The sequence below is a fragment of the Onthophagus taurus genome, chromosome 1, assembly GCF_036711975.1.
Source record: "Onthophagus taurus isolate NC chromosome 1, IU_Otau_3.0, whole genome shotgun sequence".
NCBI lineage: Eukaryota > Metazoa > Arthropoda > Insecta > Coleoptera > Scarabaeidae > Onthophagus > Onthophagus taurus.
The window spans coordinates 2624215-2650470 of record NC_091966.1 but is presented as its reverse complement, the minus strand read 5'-3'; the positions used below and the strand labels follow the sequence as shown (position 1 = coordinate 2650470).

Below are 26256 nucleotides of genomic sequence, written 5' to 3'. Positions count from 1 at the left end.
ATAAAAATTAGGTTAGAATTGATAAAAAAATTGAAATAAAATTTTATTATTTTAAGGTTATCCAACTTGACTCGGTTACCATGGTGATTAAGATCCAAATATTGCAGGTGCTTGTTAAAATTGACGTTGAATTTAAGTTTTTTTAATGAAGAACACATAATTAATTGGATTTAAAGGTTGTATTTAATTCAAAATGGGAAAATGGATGAAATTATAAGCAAGGTAAGTGGATTAAATCAAAAAAAAATTTTTTTTAGATCAATTAAAATGTACAAGAATTTAGGGTTAAATAACAATTAAAACTAGAACTAACACTAGACCTAGAACTAGAAAGTTTTAGGTTTAGTCGGGCGTCTTAGAGGAATGTTTATAGATAATTTATAGAGAATTAAATTCCCTTTCTGACAGGCTAAAAAAATATGGGGCGTTCCATTTAAAATTTTCGACTTTCTCGCTATTGAATATGGAGAAACAGTAATTCAATTTTTGACCAGCCTGTATAAGATAGTCCCATACAACAAATGACAATGTATTTATTTGACAGCATCTGAAGAGTAATCCAAAATAACTCGAAAACGAAAAACGCTAAGTACCAATAACTTTTATCAAAGTCAACCTATTTTTCTACTTACAATTAAACTATGTAATAAAAACTATAGCATTCCATTTAAAATAACGAAGTTATGATCTACTTCCGATAAACCGGAAGTGGCGGCCATCTTGAAAATATTTTAGATCGAAAGTTCCGAATGAACAACCCATGCTACCAAAATTTCAAACCTCTACGAATAGTGGAACCTCAAAAAGTTTTAACGAACCAGTTACGTGACATTTTAAATCTGAAGTTAGTTATCATATAATAGACAAATGGACAACTTCATGGTGTTGTTTCATAATCTATTCTTTATTAAAAAACCTTTAAAATGAGTTCAAACATGATGCATTTATCGCGAAAAACAACAAAGTTGTAATAAAAAATATTAAAGTTGTCAACATTGAAACAAATTGATTACAAATATGTCAAAATTGTTGACATTTGTAACAGAAAGTTGACCATAACTTCATTAATATTGAAGAAAATTATGTCGTGTTTGTATTCATTTGAAAGGATTTCTGATGAAGGTTACAAGTATGTCAAAATTGAGGTTGACATTTTAAACCTGAAGTTAGTTATCATATAAGAGACAAATGGACAACTTCACGGTGTTCTTTTATGATGTATTCTTTATTAAAAAACCTTTAAAATGAGTTCAAACATGACTCATTTTACTTATCTCAAACTCACTTACTCACTTTACTCACTTATCTCAAAAAAGTTTAAATAAAAAAACGTTAAACCCGAAGTTAGCAACATTAAAATTAGCAACATAATTTTTAAATATTTATACCAACCTTAATTTTTCATTTTTTTATTGTATTTTTGATTTTGTGACAAATTTTGAGACATTTTATAAAAATTAACAATTTGTCAAAATGACATTGACATTTTAAACCGGAAGTACCTTATATCTCGAGTAATATTGGAATTAAACGTATCATGTTTGGACTCATTTTAAAGGATTTTTCACGACCATTACAAATATGTCAAAATTGAGGTTGACATTTTAAATCTGAAGTTATTTATCAAATAATAGACAAATGGACAACTTCATGGTGTTCTTTTATAATGTATTCTTTATTAAAAAAAACATAGTTCTAGTTTTAATTGTTACTAAGCGTTAAATTGTTGTCTACTTTTACTGAAATAGAACTAACATTCTATCATTCGGGTTTAGCCGTCTTCAGACGGCTAAACACGAATGATTTTTAGTAGAAATTCGAGGTACTTGACGATCTCGGATATCTAGATTAATGTTATTAGTTAAATTATCTTAATAAACAATTTCTGATATAAGAGTACTAAAATTTTCGTCATCGTAAAGAAAAAACAAATCTCTATCAAATGAGTCTAACGAAAGGATACATAGTTGGATAACCTTATAACCAATACTCGACGAACCTTGGCCTGTATGAAGTATTTAAATTTGTTGTGTTATATGTGTTGCATAACCACAACGAATATAATACTTCAACAAATCAAAATAATGTAAAGAGCGATAAATACTATGTTTTCAGCAAGTCATCACGTTTTTTTTTATAATTAAATAACCCTTGATTTCAAGTGTTAATATTCCCTGTCACTTAGTGTAATTTTGCATTGAGGTGAATAAACAAATATGTGTTCCTTTAAAAATTACACACAATTACAAATCAGCACACCATCCCCATTTATTGTTCATGTGGTATTAAATAGACCATCAAAACGGAATGCTCTGGATGATGATATGTGGTTTGAAATTAAGGATTGTTTTGAAAAACTTAGTTATGATGCTGATTGTAGAGTAATTGTTTTATCTGGAGAAGGGAAAATGTTTTGTGCTGGTATATAAAGAATTGTTACAATAATAACAGGAATATTTGAGTGTATTAATTTTAGGAATTGATTTAATGTCTATGGGTGGATCACATCAAGAATTAGATCAAAATGGTGATTTGGCAAGAAAAGCCAAAATATATGAACAAAAAATAACATCATTCCAAGAGAGTCTTTCTGCTATTGAAAAATGCTCAAAACCTGTTTTAGCAGCTGTGCATTCGGCTTGTATCGGTGCTGGGGTTGATATGATAACAGCTGCTGATATTAGATATTGCACTAAAGATGCTTATTTTCAAGTTAAAGAGGTTAGGATAACTTTCTACTCAATTTAATACTTATTTTAAATAATATTTAGATTGATATAGGAATGGCAGCTGATGTTGGAACTTTACAAAGATTACCCAAAGTCATAGGATCCGATAGTTTGACAAGAGAACTCTGTTATACAGCAAGACAATTACATTCAGCTGAAGCTTTATCTTGTGGACTTGTCTCAAAAGTTTTTGATTCAAAGGAAAGGTAATGATTTAGATTTTTTTGTTTACAAATATTTAGTTTTGCTACTTAAGCTTAATAGCTGGAACTTTGGATCTTGCAAAAATAATCGCATCTAAGAGCCCTGTAGCTATTCAAGGCACAAAAAGGAGTTTGATTTATTCTAGGGATCATACAGTTCAAGAAGGACTCGATCACATTGTAATATTTTTTTATGTATTTTATTAAATTTTGTATATTTTTGGATTTGTTTTATTTTTAGGCTTTATGGAATCGTTTTATGTTACAAAGTGAGGCTCTTCAAACGGCCGTTGTTACAGCTTTATCAAAAAAAAAGTTATTCAATTTTCTAAATTATAACTTTTTATTGTAAATAAGTGAATTAAACTAAAGCTTAACTTGTTTATAATAATTGAATGGCGCCTTATCCTCACCCAAGCTCTCTATTTGAAAAAAAATTAAAAAAGAGAACAAGAAATAAGACATATTTTTATAACTATTACACATAATGGAACATTTAACGATTAACTTTTGTGCAACAAAGTCCTTTATTTGCAATCAAATAACATTTCAAATACTGAGGATATAGTTTTAAAACAAAAGTTATGCAACCGTACTTACATTATATAAGCATCACATGTTACCTATTTAATACTATTTTACCTTTAACTCAAGGCCCGTTGAGTATTGGTTATAAACCTCAATTTCTTTAACCAACACTGTAGTATATCAATAGAATGAAACTATTCTTTAGATTAAACTAAAAGAAGAAGATTTCACTTTCCCATCTTGACAAGTTGCAACAAAATGCAACTTTCCTTTAGCATTGTGAAGACATCCCATAAATATGGAATTTTCCTTTTTCATATCTCTCCTCACTTCTTATTCTGCATTAACATTTACTTATTTCATTTACTTACTTTAGTTCTAATCTATCTTCTTATAATCTTTCCCAATTTTCAGCTATATGTGATTTATGACCATTATAGTATTTATAGTGTTGTAAACAAATTCTACTTTAGGCAGCACAACTTGCATAAAATAAATTTGTACTAATGGTTTATGTAAGAATTTATTAAATGTGTAAGTTTTACAAACAAAAAGAAAACTTATTACCTAAATTTTCCAAATAATTTATTTTTAAGATGAAATATTAATAGCAGATATTTGAAATAGATCTAATTAATTTGCATTTTGCCTAAAAAACAGTTCAAATTCCTTCTTGCAGTATGTATTGCATATCTACAACAAAAAAAAATAATAGCTCAAAGTCCAACAAATCCAAAACAATCCAACGAGCGAAGTACACTAAATTTCAGCCCATTAAAAGTGGACGTGTTTACGTTATTTAGCGAGTACCTAATCTTAATTTTTTTATTAGATAACCCTTAAATTTAAGTGTTACCATTCCCCCTTATTTACTGTGATGTTTGCTTTGAGAAGATCAACCGGATTAATTAAAAGTAAAAATTTGTATTAAAAGATATTTATATTTATAAATAATATAATAATTATTTGTTTTAGATCACACAAAATTAATAGCAAATATGTGTGCTGTTAAGAATTACTCACGATTACAACTCAGTACACCATCCCCGTTTGTTGTTCATGTTGTGTTAAATAGACCATCAAAACGAAACGCTTTGGATACTGATATGTGGTTTGAAATTAAGGAATGTTTTGAAAAACTTAGTTATGATGCTGATTGCAGAGTGGTTGTTTTATCAGGAGAAGGAAAAATGTTTTGTGCTGGTGATATAGAGAATTATTAGAATAACAATTTTTTGAATGTATTTAATTTAGGAATTGATTTGATGTCCATGAGTGGAGCATATCAAGAATTGGAAGCTGATGGTGATTTGGCAAGAAAAGCAAAAATATGGGATCAAAAAATCCCATTGTTCCAAGACTGCCTCTCTGCCTTAGAGAAATGTTCAAAACCTGTTTTAGCCGCTGTACATTCAGCCTGTATTGGCGCTGGTGTTGATATAATAACCGCTGCTGATATTAGATATTGCACTAAAGATGCTTATTTTCAAGTTAAAGAGGTTAGAATCAATTTTAGGTTAATATTTTTGCTTGCAATTTAATATTTATTTTAAATAATTAGGTTGATATAGGAATGGCAGCTGATGTTGGAACTTTACAAAGATTACCAAAAGTTATTGGATCCGATAGTTTAGTGAGAGAACTGTGTTACACAGCGAGAGAATTACATTCAGATGAAGCTTTATCTTGCGGACTTGTTTCAAAAGTTTTTGATTCAAAAGAAAGGTAAATTTAGACTTTTCTTTTTAATAAACATTTATTTTTGCTTCTTAAGCTTGATAGTGAGAACTTTGGATCTTACAAAATTAAACATACCGAAAAATCACATTAAAGTTTCGATTTTACGTCACGTTTTGTGACGTCACAAGCAATCTTAACCTCGCATTTTCCTACAGTTAGTCACAAAAGTCTACACGCACCAAGTAAATTCAGTCCAGTTAAATAATACCTCATATTATTGAACATTTCGTTTTAATAGTATACTATTATATGTACTATACTCTGTTTTTAAACCAGGAGGAGTATTTTAAATTTGTCACCAGATTGACCTTGCACGTGATTGGTTGAATGCGAGGAAGGTTCACACACAGGCAATTTTGAATTTGAAGGTTAGGTTATTGACAATTCGACAGTTTCGTGTCATTATTGTAAATTTTGTGTTCTTAAACCCTTCTTTATTATATTTTGAAATAAATACACTCATAACTTCAATGTTAATTTGTATGTTTAGTGTTGACGATAACAAACGAAAATAAATACAATAATAAGTAAATAAATAAATAATAATAATTATTAATTTAAATTTACCGCCAAAATATCTAGTGATATTTTCTGGTGATTTTTCCTAGTGTAAATCTGACTTTCGCGTTTACTCCTCCTGGTTAAAAACAGAGTATAGCATATAATGTGGGCTATTATTCAGTCAGGTTAAGTTTATGTCACGAGCAGAGCGAGCTCATAATAGCTCATTATATGTGACTAGAATAGTATATTTTGTCCAGGACTATTGAAATTGATTCCATAAATTTATTTTTAAATAAATTTTTGAATAAAGTTTAAACGTCAATGTGTCACAAATTCAATGTTACTAACTGTAACCAACTTCACAACAATTTGTCAAAATTAAATGTCAATTTTATAAAACGTCGTTTTTTTTACGAAAATTAATTAATTTACGCTTAAATCATATGAAAAAAGGAATTGGTTTAGGTTTTTTTAATGTCAAACCTTTAGAAACTCGTAAAAATTGAATTAAATTGACGTTCTTTGAAATTTTAACGTGTCAAGTCGATTACCCGTGAATAATGATTATTATTCACCACTATTATTCACTCCGTGAAAAATGACTACCCTTTTGTTTTAGAAAACTCATTCATAAGGTATATATTATAAGGTAGTCGTGGACAAATTTATTTTTTTAAATAAATTTTTGAATAAAGTTTAACGTCAATGTGTTACAAATTCAATGTTACCAACAGTAACCAACTTCACAACAATTTGTCAAAATTAAATGTCAATTTTATGAAACGTCATGTTTCAAGAATTGAAGGAACAAGATTCTCTGTTACACTGATTGGTATTCCAGTCCAAGCTTTGTTTAGTGCATCTTTTACGATTGCTTATTTTTAAAATTGTATTTACGAACCCTTCGTTCTACCTCATCTCAAATGTGCTCAATAGGGTTGAGATTGGGGCGGTGAATGTAGTTGCTTTGGTAAGTTATAAAGAATCCATTCTCGGACAACATGAGCGGTATGCTTAGGGTCATTGTCTTGTTGAAAGACCCACCGATTTCCAAGCCCTAAGCATACTGTTAATGTTTCCAAATTGCCTTACATTTCTTCCAAATACTGTCTATGGACTATGATACCATCAATAAAAATCAAATTTCCTAGTACAAAAGCCACCATCGAGCCCCAAACCATTATCGACATGTTACCACTATGTTTAATGGTTGAGAGTAAATTTTTTGCTTCCATTTCTTGGTTTGTCAAATTTTTACTTTCTTTCGTCAGTAAACAGAACTGTTTTCCAAAATTTAAAGTCACATACAAGATATTCTTAAGCAAATTCAATCCTTTTCTGCCTATTTTGTTGAGAAATTAAACGTTTTCTTCGTAGAACTCGTCCATTAAATCCATTAAATCCATGAACACATACAGTACAGTTTTTGGATGCACGATTTTATAGGTAGCTTGTTGAATTTCTTCTGCCAATTGAGGAGCACTTGTTCTGGGATTATCTTTCACCCGTTTTAAAATTGTCCGGATATCACGTTGATTTAAAACAGTTGGACGACCAATGCGTGGTTTATTTAATACATTTAAATCAAGGACAGTAGAATCTGACTAGATTCTACTGTCCTTGCATTTAAATACAATTTTTTATAATTGTTTGGATTGTTGCTCGACTTTTGTCAACAGTTTTAGTTATTTCATTATATGATTTTCCCTCCTTTCTTAACTTTATTATTAAATGGCGAACTTCAACCCATATTTCTTTTCTTTCCATATTATTTTAAATTTTAAATAATATAATATTCACAACTACGTTAACTAGAAACTATAACATAAACTTTTTAAACATAAAATAACATAAATATTAACTAGAAATGTCTGTATAAGCTCTTTTGTATCAAATGTGTAACTGTATGTTGTTAAAAATGTTTAACTTTTGGGGGGTTTTACTGCAATAAAAAAAGGATATCTTACAATCTTAGTGATATCTTATGCTAACTAGCGCTATCTACCACTGTCACTAGAACTAACATTAGACCTAGAACTACAATCATTTGGGTTTAGCCGTCTTGAGAGATGTACGGCTAAATCCGAATGTTTTTAGTTCTCGATCTAGTGTTAATTCTAGTATTGCACAAGCACTATTACTAGAACTAACACAAGACCTAGAACTAGAATCATTCGGGTTTAGCCGTACGTCTCTAAAGACGGCTAAATCCGAATTATTCTAGTTCTAGGTCTAGTGTTAATTCTAGTATTGCACTAGCACTATTACTAGAACTAACACAAGAGCTAGAACTAGAATCATTCGGATTTAGCCGCACGTCTCTAAAGACGACTAAACCCGAATGATTCTGTTTCTCCATCTAGTGTTAGTTCTAGTTACAGTGTAAAACTAGAACTAACACTAGACCTAGAACTAAAAAGTATCGGGTTTAGCCATGCGTCTTTAGACTTTTTTCAGATTTTCGAGACTTCTGATTTTTCGGTAACTTTTCCACACTTTTTTTATTTGTAACGGCTTACTTGAGAAAATTAAATTCTTGAATTATACCGATTTTTTTTTAAATAAATATTTATTCTTGTTTCTTAAGCTTGATAGCGGGAGCTTTGGATGTTGCAAAATTAATCGCATCTAAGAGTCCGGTGGGGGTTCAAGGCACAAAAAAGAGTTTGGTTTATTCTAGAGATCATACGGTCCAAGAAGGGCTTGATCACATTGTAAGATTTTTAAAATTATTTTATTAATTTTGTATATTTTTGGATTTATTTAATTTTTAGGCTTTATGGAATCGATTCATGTTACAAAGCGAAGATCTTCAAACGGCTGTTGTTGGGGCTATATCGAAAGAAAAAGATATTCCATTTTCAAAATTATAATTTTTACAAGTTAAGGAATGATTAATTAAATGTTACACTACATATTTTTGATTTTTTAAGAGATGAAAAGCTTTATAACCTCGAAGACATTCCACCAGCTGCTACAATTATTTCACCTGTTATATAACTTGCATCATCAGAAACGAGAAAAGCTGCCACTCCTGCAATTTCGTGTGGCTCTGCATATCTTAAATTAAATTTATAACTTAAAAGCATTTAGGTATAATTAATTAAAATTTACCTTCTCATAGGAGTGCTATTAATTGTTTGTTCGTAAAATCTTGCGGTTTTAAAAATCTAAAATATTAAAATGAAACATTTATTGGTCAAAAAATATTGATACATACAGCATCAGCAAAAGGAGTATCAACCAACCCCGGTGCTATACAATTAACTTGAATGTTATCTTCAGCTAATTGACCAGCTATCAATTTGGTTAAAGCGTTTAGGGCACATTTGCTTACCGAATATGCACCAAATTCCTAAAAATTTATATTGAAAATAATTAAAAATTAATTCGTTATTTCGATTTTAAGTGACCGTAATATTTCCGAAAGCTGAGATTGATGAGATAAATAACATTTTCCCTCCGTTATTGTTCCGTTTTATGTACGGAAGGATTTCTTTTGCGAGTAAATAGGGCGATTTTAAATTTACATCGAACGTTTTATCCCATTCTGATTCCTGACACTATTAAAAAAGATTTAATTATTACTTTAGATTAAAAGTAACGAAGAAAAGTGGTTACTTCTAATACGGGACATATTTTTGGATTTACTCCTACGTTTGAAACAAAAATATTGATTCCACCAAATTCTTCCAACGCCTAAAATTTAAAAATAATAATCGGGGCTTTTTCACCTTTTGTTATAATAGGAACCTTTTTGTATAGCTTTTCTCTGTCATTGGCATTAGAAATATGGCATTGCACACCAGCAGCTTGTATATTTTGTTTTTTTAACTTCGATAAAGCAACATCAACGTTTTCTTGTTTACGGCTACATATTACAACTTTACATCCTTCTAAACCTAATCTTTCTGCGATACTATACCCAATCCTTGATATAAATAATTACTTTTTAACTATTCCAGGAATTAAAATTTAATATTACCCGTAAGACGAACCAGTAATTACAGCAACTTTACCATCAAACCTATTTTTCGATATATACTTTGCACCACTAACTAAAGAAAGGTCTTTGTTAGTTTTCTTTAAAGTTTTAGATTGAGACATTTTCTAAGTAAGATCTTGCAGGCTTTAAAGTTTAAAATGCGGGTACTACTTGAAAGTTAATCTATTTAAAAGGTAGGTTGTTTTCAATTAAATGCAATTAATTTAATTACTTATACATTGCTTATCCATTCACTTTTTTGTGAAATCGAATAAAAACGAATGATATTTTTCATGTTAAGTAACATGTAACATAAACAGTTAGTTAACATTTACATATGGTACTTATACGTGGATTTTGCAGTTTTTGGGGAAAATGCTTGTGCAACCACGCGAACTACTAAAGTTATATTCCACTGCATAGAGACGAAAATTTCCTACAGATTCTACAGGATGTCCCGCAACGATTGTACAAAACTGCATCAGCGTATTCTATGATCAAAAATAAACAAAAAAAGCCTAATAAACATAGGTCCGAAAATAGACCATTTTCGAGATATTCAAAGATTTAGTTTCATAAGTTGATATTGTTAACATCATGAATTTAAATTTGTTTTTATAATAATTAAGTTGTTACTATGATTACGATAAGTAATCAAAAAAAAATAATAATACTTCACGAAATTATTATTTTACTATTTAATTTAATAAAACTATTAAGTATGGCTCCTATTAATTACTCCAAGGAAGAGATGGCGGATATGGTGTATTGTTACGGACTAGCCGATGGAAATGCGTCGTTAGCAGCTCGTCATTACGCGCAAAGGTTCCCGAACAGACGATTGCCTAATAGTCACACCTTTAGCAAACTATTTCTCAGATTAAAAGAAACGGGAAGCGTAACCCACAGCCATTCCACGGAGAGACATTACACAAAGCCGGTGGAATTAGAAGAAGCAGTTTTGAGAAGAGTCGATGAAAATGCCTCAAACAGCATTAGAAGAATTTCTGCACAAGAAAACATTTACAAAACAACCGTTCACCGCATTTTAAGGGAGCAGTTGCTTTATCCTTATCATTACAACACCGTTCAAGCTCTAACAGAAAATGATGGCGAAAAAGAGAGATTTTTTGGAGGTGGGCCATATAGGAAGAGGTGGTAAACGTCGACTTTCCCATAAACATTGTATTTACGGATGAAGCAACATTTACTCAAAGCGGAATTTTTAATATTCATAATGTGCACGTTTGGAGCGATGAAAATCCCCATGCAATACTAGAAACTCATCATCAGTGGCGATTCAGTGCTAATGTATGGGCTGGAGTTATAGGTGATCAGTTATTAGGTTCATTTTTTCTTCCAAAGAGATTGACAGCCGATGCCGACATACATTTTTTACAAAATGACCTTACAGAGGCATTTGATGAATTACCTCAACAAATTCTAGAAGATTGCTACTTTATGCACGATGGAGCACCAGCACATTATGCACGCGCTACTCGAGCATACTTAAATAACAGATTTGGCAATAAGTGGATTGGCCGAGGAGGGCCACCTCGTTCACCAGATTTAAATCCGTTAGATTTTTGGTTTTGGATACATTTAAAACAAATTGTTTATTCTGAAGACGTTCAAAATGTGCAGGATTTGAAGAATAAAATTAGTAACGCATTTGACACAGTAAAACAAATTCCTGGTATCTTTGAACGCATTAGAAGTTCATTTAGAAAACGTATCCGTTTGTGTTTAGAAGTAAATGGTGCGCATATTGAACATTTATTATGACATGAATCTTTGAATTTGTTAAATATTCGTTGTTTTTATGCTGGTTGAACGATTTTCTTCGACAATCTTTGTTACTTGTTTTGTTAAATTATTAATGAACTGTATTAATTAACTTAATATTATCTTATTATTTATTAAACTTTATCTTAACCATCGTAACCATGGTAATCATATAATTACTGCATCTAAATCGTTAGAGTTAATGATGTTTACAATAGGTCAGCTTATGAAACTAAAACTTTGAATATCTCGAAATTGGTCCATTTTCGGACCTATGTTTATTAGACTTTTCTGGTGTGTTTTCGATCAGAGAATACGCTGATGCAGTATTGTACAATCGTTGCGGGACACCCTGTATATGGTTTCGAAGTCTTATTCGTATCATATAAGACAGTTATGACGCCCTAAACATATACATACTTACGGGAATTGAATGCGCATTTTGCAGTTTTTGGGGAGAAATGTTTGTGCAAGTATGCGATCTATTAAAGTTATATACCGCTGCATAGAGCAGAAAATTTCCTGCAGATTGTATATGGTTTCGAAGTCTTATTCGTATCATATAAGACAGTTATGACGCCCTAAACATATATATACTTACGGGAATTAAATGCGCATTTTGCAGTTTTTGGGGAGAAATGTTTGTGCAAGTATGCGATCTATTAAAGTTATATACCGCTGCATAGAGCGGAAAATTTCCTGCAGATTGTATATGGTTTCGAAGTCTTATTCGTATCATATAAGACAGTTATGACGCCCTAAATATATACATACTTACGGGAATTGATTGCGCATTTTGCAGTTTTTGGGGAGAAATGCTTGTGCAAGCATGCGATCTATTAAAGTTGTATACCGTTGCACGGAGCGGAAAATTTCCTATAATTTCCGTATGGACATTAAGTCTTGTCCGTATCATATAAGAAAATTATGACGCCATAAAGATTTACTTACGGCAATTAAATGCGATTTTTGCAGTTTTTGGGGGGAAAATGCTTGTACAAGCATACGATCAATTAAAGTTATATACCATTTCATAGAGCGGAAAATTTTCTACAGATTCTACATGATTTCGCAGTTTTGTCCGTATCATATAAAACATTATGACGCCATAAATATTTACTTCCGGCAATTGAATGCGGTTTTTGCAGTTTTTGGGGGGAAAATGCTTGTGCAAGCATGCGATCTATTAAAATTATATATCACTGCATAGAGCGGAAAATTTCCTATGGATTCTATATGGTTTCGTAGTTTTGCCCGTATCATATAAGAAAATTATGATGCCGTAAACATTTACTTACGGCAATTAAATGCAGTTTTTGGGGGGAAAATGCTTGTGCAAGCATGCGATCTATTAAACTTATATAGCACTGTATACAGTGAAAAATTTCCTATAGATTCTATATGGTTTCGTAATTTTGCCCGTATCATATAAGAAAATTATTACATCGTAAATATTTACTTACGGGAATAAAATGCTATTTGTACAGTTTTTTGGGGGGAAATGCTTGTGCAAGCATGCGATCAATTAAAGTTATATACCATTGCATAGAGCGGAAAATTTTCTACAGATTCTATATGATTTCGCAGTTTTGTCCGTATCATATAAAAAAATTATGACGCCGTAAATATTTACTTCCGCCAATTAAATAATGTTTTTGCAATTTTTGGGGGGAAAATGCTTGTGCAAGCATGCGATCTATTAAAATTATATATCACTGCATAGAGCGGAAAATTTCCTATGGATTCTATATGGTTTCGTAGTTTTGCCCGTATCATATAAGAAAATTATGATGCCGTAAACATTTACTTACGGCAATTAAATGCAGTTTTTGGGGGGAAAATGCTTGTGCTAACATGCGATCCTTTAAAGTTATATAGCACTGTATACAGTGAAAAATTTCTTATAGATTCTATATGGTTTTGTAGTTTTGCCCGTATCATATAAGAAAATTATTACATCGTAAATATTTACTTACGGGAATTAAATGCGATTTTTACAGTTTTTTAGGGGGAAATGCTTGTGCAAGCATGCCATCAATTAAAGTTATATACCATTGCATAGAGCGGAAAATTTTCTACAGATTCTATATGACCTCACAGTTTTGTTTGTATCATATAAGAAAATTATGACGCCGTATATATTTACTTCCGGCAATTAAATGCTTTTTTTGCAGTTTTTGGGGGGAAAATGCTTGTGCAAGCATGCGATCTATTAAAATTATATATTACTGCATAGAGCGGAAAATTTCCTATGGATTCTATATGGTTTCGTAGTTTTACCCGTGTCATATAAGAAAATTATGATGCCGTAAACATTTACTTACGGCAATTAAATGCAGTTTTTGGGGGGAAAATGCTTGTGCTAGCATGCGATCAATTAAAGTTATATACCATTTCATAGAGCGGAAAATTTTCTACAGATTCTATATGATTTCGCAGTTTTGTCCGTATCATATAAAAAAATTATGACGCCGTTAATATTTACTTCCGGCAATTAAATGCGGTTTTTGGGGGGAAAATGCTTGTGCAAGCATGTGATCAATTAAAGTTATATACCATTGCATAGAGCGGAAAATTTCCTATGGATTCTATATGGTTTCGTAGTTTTGCCCGTATCATATAAGAAAATTATGATGCCGTAAACATTTACTTACGGCAATTAAATGCAGTTTTTGGGGGGAAAATGCTTGTGCTAGCATGCGATCAATTAAAGTTATATACCATTTCATAGAGCGGAAAATTTTCTACAGATTCTATATGATTTCGCAGTTTTGTCCGTATCATATAAAAAAATTATGACGCCGTTAATATTTACTTCCGGCAATTAAATGCGGTTTTTGGGGGGAAAATGCTTGTGCAAGCATGTGATCAATTAAAGTTATATACCATTGCATAGAGCGGAAAATTTCCTATGGATTCTATATGGTTTCGTAGTTTTGCCCGTATCATATAAGAAAATTATGATGCCGTAAACATTTACTTACGGCAATTAAATGCAGTTTTTGGGGGGAAAATGCTTGTGCTAGCATGCGATCAATTAAAGTTATATACCATTGCATAGAGCGGAAAATTTTCTACAGATTCTATATGATTTCGCAGTTTTGTCCGTATCATATAAAAAAATTATGACGCCGTTAATATTTACTTCCGGCAATTAAATGCGGTTTTTGGGGGGAAAATGCTTGTGCAAGCATGTGATCTGTTAAAATTATATATCACTGCATATAGCGGAAAATTTCCTATGAATTCTATATGGTGTCGTAGTTTTGCCCGTATCATATAAGAAAATTATGACGTCGTAACTATTTACTTACGGCAATTAAATTCGGTTTTTCAGTTTTTGGGGGGAAAATGCTTGTGCAAGCATGCGATCAATTAAAGTTATATATCACTGCATAGAGCGCAAAATTTCCTACAGATTCTATATGATTTCGCAGTTTTGTCCGTATCATATAAAAAAATTATGACGCCGTAAACATTTACTTCTGGCAATTAAATGCGGTTTTTGCAGTTTTTGGGGGGAAAATCCTTGTGCAAGCATGCAATCTATGAAAGTTGTATACCACTGCACAGAGCGGAAAATTTCCTATAATATCTATATGGTCTTGAAGTCGTGTTCATATCATATAAGAAAGTTGTAACGCTGTAAACATTTATATATGGCAATTATACGCGGTTTTTGCAGTTTTTGGGGGGAGAATATTTGCACCACTGCACAGAGCAGAAAATTTCTTATAATTTCTATATGGTCTCTGAGTTTTGTCCGTATCATATAAGGAAGAAAATAATATTTAAGGAAAATGATATTTATTTGAATAAAAGATTTAATATTTATTATTTAATATTTAATATAACATTTTTCAAAACTTTCCAAATACATATTTTTAATTTGGGATAAAAATTAGCTTTGGTTGATAACATCACTCCAAATGCATTGCCTCTGCTTTAGAGTTTAGAGATTGAAAGAAAGTGAAACTCTTCTAATTTATTGTAGGCTCTCAAATAGGTTGAAAACAAGAATGAAAGAATAATAATTTCATTAAGATTAATAATAATCACAATGTATTATCAATTTCATTAAAAAAAAATAATTATCTTAACAAAACTTAGATATGACTACTAACATAATCAATAATCTAACCTTTTTTCATCTTCCATTATACTCTACCTTGATGTAATATCATTAGGTTCTCATAATTACGTCAGATAAGTATAGAAAATCAGCTGTAGATTCTCGCGAACGTAACGTGACCGCGATTTTGTAAGCATTTGGCGAGGTCGCAGCTGCGCGTCTACAACGTTCCATACAGTTTGTTAGTACACACAATTTTCTCTTGATTTAACCATGTCATCGGACGGGGAAACCTGCCGAATAAACATCACAAATGGGCTTCTATTATATTATCATCATTATTCATATTATTCACAAAAGGTAAGTTTAAATCCCAACAACCAACGATTAATTCAAAATAGAATTTTTTTTTGCTTAACATTCCCAACTTTCATTTTTTTTAACAATTCCAATAACATAAATGTCGTTTCGTAACACTTTAAAAAGGTATTCTTGAGATTTTCTCAGTTTGTGTTAATAACTCAAGTAAGGTTATTTTAATTAAAGAGTTATTTGTTTTTGTTATTTAGCTGTTTAAAATAGTTTTTACTATCTCGTTTTAGGTGATAATGGCATTGCATGAAAAAAATTTGAAGTATGAAGGCGCAGTGGTGGATATTATTAAAGGACAACAATATGATCCATGGTTTTTGGCTATTAATCCAAGAGGTGAAGTTCCTGTACTCCAAGATATTGCCAAAATCATTCCTGATTCAACTAGAATCATTGATTATTTAGAAGACAATTTTAGTAATGGTAAAAAATGTTTATCTTTAAGGATTATGGGGATTTAACAAAGGATTTGATTTAGACCAGGATTAAATCCTGGTTATTTTTTGATAAATTTCGTGTCATTAAAATTAAAATCTTTATTTTATGTTTTTATTAAATTGATTCTTTTTTTAAATAAAAATTTATTTTCTGTTAGGTGACACACCTCGTTTAATTCCAAATGATCAAGGAGATGAAATCAAACAAAAAGTGATTAAATTTCGCAATATGATCGATCAAATCCCATCGGGAATAGTGACGATGGGTTCGTTCTTCCACACCGAATTTGTTCAAACTCCAAAAGCCCCGTTTTACGCCCCGGTCAGGAAACTTCTAGCAAGTAGGATGAATATTTGTGAAAGAATCGTCTTTATTAAAACAATTTTTTTTGTTGCATAGATGCCGAAAAAGGTAGCAGCAAAAAGTTGAGGGAGTACGCCGAAAAAAATCCTTCCTGCCGAGATATCCTGTTACAAAAAGCTGAATCGCAAGAAAAAAAACATTTAAACGTTATCGAACGGGATCAATTTTATAAAATTTTAGATAACATTGATAGGGTTTTATCATCCGTTGAAACAGAATTAAGTTCGCATGATGAAGGTTATTTTTTAAACTTTATTATTTAATTATTTTATGAATTTAACTTTTTCGTTGCAGAAAAATCAAATTGGTGGCTATGTTCAGATCGATTTACTGTTGCCGATATAAGCCTAACAATTTTATTGGAGCGTTTAAACCAATTGGGATTAGAATCTCATTTTTGGTCGTTGGGAAAGAAACCGTTTTTATGTACTTATTATGATAGAGTCCAACAAAGAAGTTCGTACAAAAAAGCAATACCCAATACTTGTGTTCATATAAAAACGTTCGTTATGTCCCAAAACCCTGTACATTTAGCAGTTGGGACCACTGCAACCATAGCGATTTTAATTGGTGGAATTGTATTAATAAAAAAAATGTTTTCTTAAGAATGAAGGTGTGTGTTAGATAACAGCGGATGCATTTTGTTTGTTGCGGGATAAAAATTGGAATATTTTTATAGAAGATTAAATTTGGATGTTGGTTGTTGATGTAATAAATTACTTTATTTTGATTCATGAATTTCATCTCAATCTCAACCTTAATTCTTTGGGGACATAGCTGCGAGAAAAAATCAAGAATCTGCTCAACTGTCTCCTCGTCGTCCACACATAGTCGGTATTCAACTAAACCCAACAAGTTGAGGTTAATCGGCAGTGCCCAGTAAAGACACCTATTAGAACTTTAATGCTGCTACGAGCAAGTCCTAAAATACTCCCGGGTTTGACAGTGGCGATGTTAACAAATAACTTAGAGTGTCTCATTCCAGGAGAACTAGTTCACAATAGGCGAAGTTTCTCTTCAGTCCACAGTCCAATCTTATGTTTGGCCATCACAAATGATATACCAACTGCTGGCTCTGGCCTCATAAACGCTATAGCGCTGCCCTCTTGTGCTAGCTCATATGCCGCTTCATTGCCAGCAACCCCAGAGTGACCTGGAAAAATCGTACTATCATGTTCTTCACCCCTCTCTCAAGAAGGATTCTAGCACCCATATCAATAGCAAATATTTCCGCCTGTCTCTTCTGGCGTTTTTAATCCATCTGCGAACATGCAAATATATGCCTGAACCTGACAATTTCCGTTTTCGATGCAGGACTGCCCTCAAATCTGACGGCATTGATAGCACAATATCAGTGCTTATAGTGTCTTCCGCAGCCCATTGGTAGAACATGTCGGAGCAGTTTTGAGCATATTGCTTAAACTTGTAAATGGCAGTTCTAGATACTTTCTCTACATATATGCAAATACAAAGGAGATTGGCCAAGCAGAACATCCATTGGTAGAATTGGCGCTATGCTTATCCGTTTGTATCATAAATAAGCTCAGATATTTGCGGAACAACTAAAACTAGTATTAGACCTAACATAAGACCTAGAATTAAAAATGTTTAGGTTAAATCTTAAAAAAATAGTTTTTTAAACAGTTGCTCTCTCCATCTAGCGGTGACCAACTATATTAGTGTTTTTGACATTTCAAAATTACCAGTTACATTTCCTCCTAAAATTCACAAATTTAAAAATAATCAGTGTATATGAATCAAAAACAAGCATCAAGGTAAGTTTTTGAACACATAAACTGTTTATGTAAAGTGATTTAAATCTTCAGAAAGAAATTTTTCACCTCAAATTAAAAAGTAGAGTTGTACCCAAAACAACATTATTATTTATACCTCAATTAAACATTTTAAGGTAGTTTTGAAAAACGGGATGATTTATTAAAACAAACATGCTGAAAGTCGAAAATTGTAATCTCCTTTACTTTATTAAATCTTTAAAAAATCGTGTTTTAAATGGTTGCTCACCCCATCTAGCGGTGAGCATCTGTATTAATGTTTGACATTTCAAAACCTCCAGTTATATTTCTTCCTAAAATACTTTATTTTAAACAAATTCAGTGTAATTGAACCAAAAAGAAACATCAAGGTAAGTTTTTGAACACATAAACTGTTTATGTAAAGTGATTTAAATCTTTACAAAGACATTTATCACCTCAAATTAAAAAGTGGAGTTGTACCCAAAACAACATTATTATTTATACCTTAATTAAACATTTTAAGGTAGTTTTGAAAAACGGGATGATTTATTAAACCAAACATGCTGAAAGTCGAAAATTGTAATCTCCTTTACTTTATTAAATCTTTAAAAAATCGTGTTTTAAATGTTTGCTCACCCCATCTAGCGGTGAGCAGCTGTATTAGTGTTTGACATTTCAAAACCACCAGTTACATTTCTTCCTAAAATTCTTAATTTTAAACAAATTCAGTGTAATTGAACCAAAAAGAAACATCAAGGTAAGTTTTTGAACACATAAACTGTTTATGTAAAGTGATTTAAATCTTTAGAAAGACATTTTTCACCTCAAATTAAAAAGTAGAGTTGTACCCAAAACAACATTATTATTTATACCTCAATTAAACATTTTAAGGTAGTTTTGAAAAACGGGATGATTTATTAAACCAAACATGCTGAAAGTCGAAAATTGTAATCTCCTTTACTTTATTAAATCTTTAAAAAATCGTGTTTTAAATGGTTGCTCACCCCATCTAGCGGTGAGCATCTGTATTAGTGTTTGACATTTCAAAACCACCAGTTACATTTCTTCCTAAAATTCTTAATTTTAAACAAATTCAGTGTAATTGAACCAAAAAGAAACATCAAGGTAAGTTTTTGAACCCGTAAACTGTTTATTTAACGTGATTTAGGGCTTTACGAAAAGATTTTTCACCTCAAATTAATGAGTAAAGTTATAACCAAAGCAAGCTAATTTTGAGTCTCTCAATTAAACATTTTGGGGTTGTTTTGAAAACGGGGTGATTTATTTAAAGAAACACACAGTGTGACGAAAATTTTAATGGTTTTTACTTTATTAAATCTCAAACAAAAATCCTTTTTAACCCCATCTAGCGGTGACCACCTATATTAAACAGCGTTTTTGACATTTCAAAACCATCAGTTACATTTCTTCCTAAAATTCTTAATTTTAAGCAAAATTGGTGTAATTGAACCAAAAAGAAACATCAAGGTAAGTTTTTGAACACGTAAACTGTTTTATTTAAAGTGATTCAAGGCTTTACGAAAAGATTTTTCACCTAAAATTAATGAGTGAAGTTATAACGAAAGCAAACTAATTTTGAGTCTCTCAATTAAACATTTTGGGGTTGTTTTGAAAACGGGGTGATTTATTTAAACAAACACACAGTGTGTCGAAAATTTTAATGCTTTTTACATTATTAAATCTCAAACAAAAATCCTTTTTAACCCCATCTAGCGGTGACTACCTATATTAAACAGCATTTTTGACATTTCAAAACCATCAGTTACATTTCTTCCTAAAATTCTTAATTTTAAACAAAATTGGTGTAATTGAACTAAAAAGAAACATTAAGGTAAGTGTTTGAGCACGTTAACAGTTTTATTTAACGTTAGTTAAGGCTTTACGTAAAGATTTTTCAACTCAAATTAATGAGTGAAGTTGTAACGATAGCAACCTAATTTTTTATCTCTCAATTAAACATTTTGTGGTAGTTTTGAAAACGGGGTGATTAATTTAAACGAGCACGCGTATGTCAAAAACGTTAATGTTTTTTACTTTATTAAATCTTAAACAAAAATTGTTTTTAGCCCCATCTAGCGGTGCCTACCTATATTAAATAGCGTTTTTGACATTTCAAAACCATCAGTTACTTTTCTTCCTAAAATTCTTAATTTTAAACAAAATCGGTGTAATTGAACCAAAACGAAACATCAAAGTAAGTTTTTGAACACGTAAACTGTTTATTTAACGTGATTTAAGGCTTTACGAAAAGATTTTTCACCTCAAATTAATGGGTGAACTTGTAACGAAAGCAACCTAATTTTTTATCTCTCAATTAAACATTTTGAGGTAGTTTTGAAAACGGGGTAATTTATCTAAACAAACCCACAGTGTGTCGAAAATGTTAATGCTTTTTACTTTATTAAATTTTAAACAAAAATCGTTTTTAACCCCATCTAGCGGTGACTACCTATATTAAGTAGCGTTTTTGACATTACAAACCCATCAGTTACATTTCTTTCTAAAATTCACCAAATTAAAAATAATCAGTGTAAGTGTACCAAAAAGATACATCAAGGTAAGTTTTTGACTACGTAAAACGTTTTATTTAAAGTGATTTAAGGCTTTACGTAAAGATTTTTCAACTCAAATTAATGAGTGAAGTTGTAACGATAGCAACCTAATTTTTTATCTCTCAATTAAACATTTTGTGGTAGTTTTGAAAACGGGGTGATTAATTTAAACGAGCACGCGTATGTCAAAAACTTTAATGTTTTTTACTTTATTAAATCTTTAAAAAAAATCGTTGTTAACCCCATCTAGCGGTGACTACCTATATTAAAAAGTTATTTGACATTTCAAAACCACCAGTTATATATCTTCCTAGAATTCTTAATTTTAAACAAAATCAGTGTAATTGAACGAAAGAGAAATATCAAGGTAAGTTTTTGAACATGTAAACTGTTTATTTAAAGTGATTTAAGACTTTACGAAGAGATTTTTCCCCAGTTGTAGCAAAAGCAACCTAACTTTGATAATCACTGTCAAATAAACTTTTGTATCTACATTAGGATGCTATTATAACAAATTAGTAATCAATAATTCATTCATTTTTGCCTATTTTTTCTATATTCGTCTTTTAAGAGATGCAACGTTGCCATATCGTTGCTAAATAGTAGAACATAACCTATAAATTCAAAGCGCTGTCAAATGGATATTAAACCAAACAATAAAATATAGAATAAAACGTTTATTATACATTAAAACTATGGTATTATAATATTACATTATTAATACAGACGAATTAATCAAAGAAAAAAACTGATCACAAATCAGGTTCCTATAAGAAAAATACTAACAAGTAACCCTACATGGAGAGAAACATAGAAATTCAACCGACGACGTTCCTGAGGGCACTCAAAAACCACCGCAGCGCGATCGCAAATACTGAACGTTTCTACTGGACGCAAATTTGCAATTTTATCATAATCATTTTTTTAAGTTTTAGTTTTTTGTACAATTCCGACACGATCACAAATCACTTTTATTTTTTTTTTAAATAATTCTTAATATGTTACAACGTCTACGGGCTACAAACTGTGTTGCTTTTATAATTATCCGTTCACGATACGGTTCGTTTGTATCAGATCTCTGAGGAAAACTGAGGTTTGGCCCCGAAGATTCTCTATAGTCTATTCGATTTAGCTACAAAAAGACTTTTATCTTGCATTCTCCTCCACCGGAAAAGCTATCACAAAATGGTTCGATAAGAGAAAAAGAGTTTTGTTGTGTGAAAAAGGAGAGAATAAGTTTATAATAAGGCTTTGGTCTCGGCTACACAAATCGAGAAAGTTTATTTCATTTCTAGTTACTTATAGGACCGTATCGTGTATTTTTATTTATTTGTTCTGTAGTTAATTAGCTTACATCCTACGTTTTTCTTTTAATAATAATTCTTTATACACTGGATGATGAGGATAAAACGTGAATCAAACTCAACTAGGTACATAAATAAAAAATTGTTTACATCGAGATTTCCACGTAACAAGAAAGTTAATTAATTAATAATTAATCAATAATTAATCGAATAACAATGTACAAGGTTATAATCACAAAAATAAAGGGGCGTGTACGCAATATATTAATTATTGTGGTCATACTAATAGTAGTAATTATTTAGGTATAAAAGAAGGAAAATTAAAGGCTTCAACAATTCTATGTAAGTATATAACAACTTGTAAATTTATATAAAAAGTCATTTAAACTAAATCAAAAACTCTAATAAATTAAACTCCTATTTACAGATTGTTGACTTTCGCACTTACTTCTTGTTACATTTTTTTAAGTAGATTATGTAAAAATAATATCCATATATGCATATATGTATCTACCATAAAGATATTAATGATTATACAAGAATACTTGCTGTATTCCCAATACAAATTAACTCCACCGTTTTAGGTCAAAATTTAAAATAATTATGTCCCTATTTTCTTACCCCTTTCTAAAGTATTCGATTCTATCCCGCTATCTTCATCGGCGCTATCCAACAAACTAGCTTCTCCACGAACCGATTCAATCGCCTGTCGTTCCTTAACGGTTTGCGGCTTATAAGGTAAAGCTTCGAACGAAACATTTTTGCTCTCCAACTTATCATCCGGGGGCGTATCGACGTGTTGAACTAAAAACCTCGATTTTCCAAACGTCGAAAACGTCGGTACTTGCCTTCTCACGATCTCTTCGGCCGGCTGTTCAACATTAAAAGTAGTATTACTCGAAAAAGCGCTCGGACTCGGTGGTAAATCTAATTTTAATTTACTCCTAGTGTGTCTTAAGCCACCCAATTCGCGCGATTTTCTATTTTTATTCACTACGATTCCCGCCAAATGTTTCAAACTCGGTATTTTATCGTTTTTAATCACCGGTGTTAAGATGTCTTCGCAATCCGGAGTGCCCTCGTCTATCCAATGATCGGAGAATTGTTTTCCAGGGAAAAATTGTGATGTTGTTCCACCAAGCATATCGAACGGTTTTGACGAACTGCTTACCAAGAAATCTTCATCGAGAACTGTTGGTTCTAAAAAATTAATCGATTAAATATCTGATTATAAATTTATCATTTAAGTTACCCTTTTCTGGGAACGCTGTTAAGTGATAGAGGCTCTTTGGTGATTGTTGTTGGTCTGAAGTTGATGATAAAGGATCAATGAGGTCATATCGTGGTGTGTATAAATCAGGACCATATTCCCAATCTATAATAATTATTTTTATTATTTATAGTTTGATTTTAAAAAAATCTTTTGAAACTAACCTGCTAATGTAGAATAATCCGTAGCGGGTTTCCATAAATCATAACTTTGAAAATTAGGACTTTCCGGTTCTTTAGGGTACTCATAAATGCAATGATATTTTTGTTTTTTAAACCAAACGGCTTTTTTGTCCTTCGGATCTTTTCTTTCGAACGTTTTTTCGGGGGATCTAAGCGCTGATTTGGTTGGAATCGCGTATTTATCCCATGCTGAAGGTACGAATTCGGGACATTCGCCTTCACAGTCACTATCACTACTGCTTAATTCGTTTTCTTCTTGGATATCTTCCATAGGAAGCGACTCTTGCGCGTTCTGTATGCAAATTATTTATTTAGAAAATTTGAAATAGTATTGAAAAAATAATCATAACATTATCTAATAATTAATAGTTAATTGGTGCATTCTATTGCGGTTTATTATCAGTTGTGTAAGTTAAAACATAAAATAAGTAAGGAGAGGTTTGTTTTTGATAGATTAGCAGTTATAAGCACATTTGGTGAGTTAAGTTAAAAGAAAAATTTTAGTTGAACTTTTGACACTTATTAATAATCTTTTAGTATTAATTATAGTAATACAGGGTGATTCAGAATTGTTCGAAGGCGCATTTTTAATTAAAAATACTTGCAATTTTTTGTCAACTTTTAAAGAGTTTTGTTTTCGGTAAGATATTTTCTTTAAAATGATACCAAACATGACTTATTTACAGTGAAATTCACTTAAGATGCAATATACAAAAATATACTTACACATAAAATACTTTGTCCCATATAAAATGCAACATGTCAATATAATTTGACATTACAGTAAAACCTCGATATAACGGATCAATACGGGGGGGAACACAGTGTCTGTTATAGCTCAATAGAAGTATACAACAATCTAGCGCTGAATAACAAATAAAACTAGACTAACACTTAGCACTAGAACTAACTATGACCTAGAACTAGAAACATTCCATTTAGCCATCTGAAGACGCACAGCTAAAGTCGATACTTTCTAGTTCTCGGTCTAGTGTTAGTTCTAGTTTTGCACTATCACTAGAACTAACACAAGATCTAGAACTAGAATCATTCGGGTTTAGTCGTCTTGAGAGACGTGCGGCTAAACTCGAATGTTTCTAGTTCTCGGTCTAGTGTTAGTTCTAGTTTTGCACTAGCACTATAACTAGAACTAACACAAGACCTAGAACTAGAATGATTTGGGTTTAGCCGTCTTGAGAAACGTGCGGTTAAACCCAAATGTTTCTAGTTCTAGGTCTAGTGTTAGTTCTAATGACAGTGCTAGATAGCACTAGTTAGCACTGGACATCACTATGTTACATATATATATGGAACTAAAACTAGAACTAACACTAGACCTAGAATTAGAAACGTTCGGGATTAGCCGTGCGTCTGAAGACGCACGGCTAAACCCGAAACTTTTTAGTTCTAGGTCTAGTGTTAGTTCTAGTTTTACACTGGCACTATCACTAGAACTAACACAAGACCGAGAACTAGAATCATTCGGGTTTAGCCGTCTTGAGAGACGTGCAGCTAAATCCCAATGTTTCTAGTTCTCGGTCCAGTGCTAGTTCTAGTTTTGCACTAGCACTATCACTAGAAGTAACACAAGACCTAGAACTAGAATGATTTGGGTTTAGCCATCTTGAGAGACGTGCGGCTAAACCCGAATGTTTGTAGTTCTCGGTCTAGTGTTAGTTCTAGTATTGCACTAACACTATCACTAGAACTAATACAAAACTAGAATTAGAATCATTTGGGTTTAGCCGTGCGTATCTTAAGGTGGCCGAAAACTCAAGATTGTCATAAGAATGTTACCTTTTTCCAAGCAAAACTTTTTCTTTGCAAAACTACCCAATACCTGTACTATTAAGCTATGTTGCATTTTATGTGGGACAGTGCAAGTGCATAGTAGTCTTGTAACTATGGTTACTGCATTCATATATTGTGAGTTATATGAAATTCCCGGTATGTTTGATAGTTCTTAAGATAGTTTTAACCAAAACAATTCAAAATGGCTACTGATGTTTTTAACATACCTAACCTAATTGTTTTTATTTCTTATTGAAAATATATTGAGTTTGGTATTAAATTTCATCATTTTTAATCTTTTTTAAGAACCATTAAAAGTATTTATTTTTGATAATTTTTAGTTAATAAAATTTAAAATGGCTGCCAATTTTTTTTTGAACCTAACTTTATAAGAGCTTAATCGAAAAATTGTGGAGTTTAATTTTAAATTATAAACTCTATGTTGATTTTTTGATTAACAAAAGCAAAATGGCCGCGATTTCATTTGATACACTTCAAATTTTGTAAATTTTTTTCGAAAATATTTTAACTTTGGCTGAAAATTTCAATCTTTCATAAAATTTGCGTTAAAATGATACCAAACATGACCTATTTATGTTTGATGGTTTTTGAGATAATTTCAACCAAAACAATCCAACATGGCCACTGATTTTTTTAACATAA

General features: G+C 31.3%; 5 protein-coding genes across 7 annotated transcripts in view; 3 read left to right on the top strand and 2 right to left on the bottom strand.

Moving 5' to 3' along the window:
* Window positions 1-2216: 2216 nt before the first annotated feature.
* Window positions 2217-3312, top strand: LOC111423265 (delta(3,5)-Delta(2,4)-dienoyl-CoA isomerase, mitochondrial-like). The gene is made up of 5 exons (XM_023056515.2): window positions 2217-2421; window positions 2477-2721; window positions 2772-2935; window positions 2986-3112; window positions 3174-3312. Exons 1-5 carry the CDS (start codon window positions 2217-2219, stop codon window positions 3282-3284), a joined length of 852 nt encoding a protein of 283 aa, XP_022912283.2. The 3' UTR covers window positions 3285-3312.
* Window positions 3313-4048: 736 nt separating this feature from the next.
* Window positions 4049-8621, top strand: LOC111423213 (delta(3,5)-Delta(2,4)-dienoyl-CoA isomerase, mitochondrial-like). The gene is made up of 6 exons (XM_023056459.2): window positions 4049-4374; window positions 4436-4663; window positions 4715-4959; window positions 5022-5185; window positions 8292-8418; window positions 8479-8621. Exons 1-6 carry the CDS (start codon window positions 4338-4340, stop codon window positions 8575-8577), a joined length of 900 nt encoding a protein of 299 aa, XP_022912227.1. The 5' UTR covers window positions 4049-4337; the 3' UTR covers window positions 8578-8621.
* LOC111423231 (dehydrogenase/reductase SDR family member 4-like) lies at window positions 8558-10240 on the bottom strand. The gene is made up of 8 exons (XM_023056482.2): window positions 9922-10240; window positions 9690-9872; window positions 9458-9635; window positions 9326-9403; window positions 9118-9267; window positions 8925-9059; window positions 8819-8874; window positions 8558-8764 (listed from the first exon to the last, which is right to left on the bottom strand). The coding sequence occupies exons 2-8, from the start codon at window positions 9809-9811 to the stop codon at window positions 8650-8652; spliced, it is 834 nt and encodes a 277-aa protein (XP_022912250.1). The 5' UTR covers window positions 9812-9872; window positions 9922-10240; the 3' UTR covers window positions 8558-8649.
* A 5489-nt stretch (window positions 10241-15729) lies between these two features.
* On the top strand, window positions 15730-17449 carry LOC111423201 (ganglioside induced differentiation associated protein 1). The gene is made up of 5 exons (XM_023056452.2): window positions 15730-15906; window positions 16149-16341; window positions 16514-16696; window positions 16756-16956; window positions 17014-17449. The coding sequence occupies exons 1-5, from the start codon at window positions 15820-15822 to the stop codon at window positions 17322-17324; spliced, it is 975 nt and encodes a 324-aa protein (XP_022912220.1). The 5' UTR covers window positions 15730-15819; the 3' UTR covers window positions 17325-17449.
* A 4259-nt stretch (window positions 17450-21708) lies between these two features.
* LOC111423476 (uncharacterized) overlaps window positions 21709-26256 on the bottom strand; it is a 76620-nt gene continuing 72072 nt past the window's right edge. For all 3 annotated transcript variants that reach the window (XM_023056715.2, XM_071194333.1, XM_023056734.2), the window contains 3 exons: window positions 23785-24094; window positions 23603-23725; window positions 21709-23550 (listed from right to left, as the gene is read on the bottom strand). In XM_023056715.2, the coding sequence (XP_022912483.2) occupies window positions 22952-23550; window positions 23603-23725; window positions 23785-24094 (1032 nt within the window). In that variant the 3' untranslated portion in view covers window positions 21709-22951. The remainder of the gene's footprint in view (window positions 23551-23602; window positions 23726-23784; window positions 24095-26256) is intronic.

Bases quoted from the DNA above. Each gene is read 5' to 3' on its own strand.
- LOC111423265 (XM_023056515.2), top strand. From the start codon at position 2,217: ATGTGTTCCTTTAAAAATTACACACAATTACAAATCAGCACACCATCC. The intron at 2,722-2,771 runs GTTAGGATAACT...AATAATATTTAG, and splicing joins CTTATTTTCAAGTTAAAGAG to ATTGATATAGGAATGGCAGC. The intron at 2,936-2,985 runs GTAATGATTTAG...TTGCTACTTAAG, and splicing joins GTTTTTGATTCAAAGGAAAG to CTTAATAGCTGGAACTTTGG.
- LOC111423213 (XM_023056459.2), top strand. From the start codon at position 4,338: ATGTTTGCTTTGAGAAGATCAACCGGATTAATTAAAA. The intron at 5,186-8,291 runs GTAAATTTAGAC...TTGTTTCTTAAG, and splicing joins GTTTTTGATTCAAAAGAAAG to CTTGATAGCGGGAGCTTTGG. The intron at 8,419-8,478 runs GTAAGATTTTTA...TTTAATTTTTAG, and splicing joins AAGAAGGGCTTGATCACATT to GCTTTATGGAATCGATTCAT.
- LOC111423231 (XM_023056482.2), bottom strand. From the start codon at position 9,811: ATGTCTCAATCTAAAACTTTAAAGAAAACTAACAAAGACCTTTCTTTA. The intron at 9,060-9,117 runs GTCACTTAAAAT...ATAAATTTTTAG, and splicing joins CAGCTTTCGGAAATATTACG to GAATTTGGTGCATATTCGGT. The intron at 8,765-8,818 runs GTAAATTTTAAT...ATTTAATTTAAG, and splicing joins AATAGCACTCCTATGAGAAG to ATATGCAGAGCCACACGAAA.
- LOC111423201 (XM_023056452.2), top strand. From the start codon at position 15,820: ATGTCATCGGACGGGGAAACCTGCCGAATAAACATCACAAATGGGCTT. The intron at 15,907-16,148 runs GTAAGTTTAAAT...ATCTCGTTTTAG, and splicing joins ATTCATATTATTCACAAAAG to GTGATAATGGCATTGCATGA. The intron at 16,957-17,013 runs GTTATTTTTTAA...TTTTCGTTGCAG, and splicing joins ATTAAGTTCGCATGATGAAG to AAAAATCAAATTGGTGGCTA.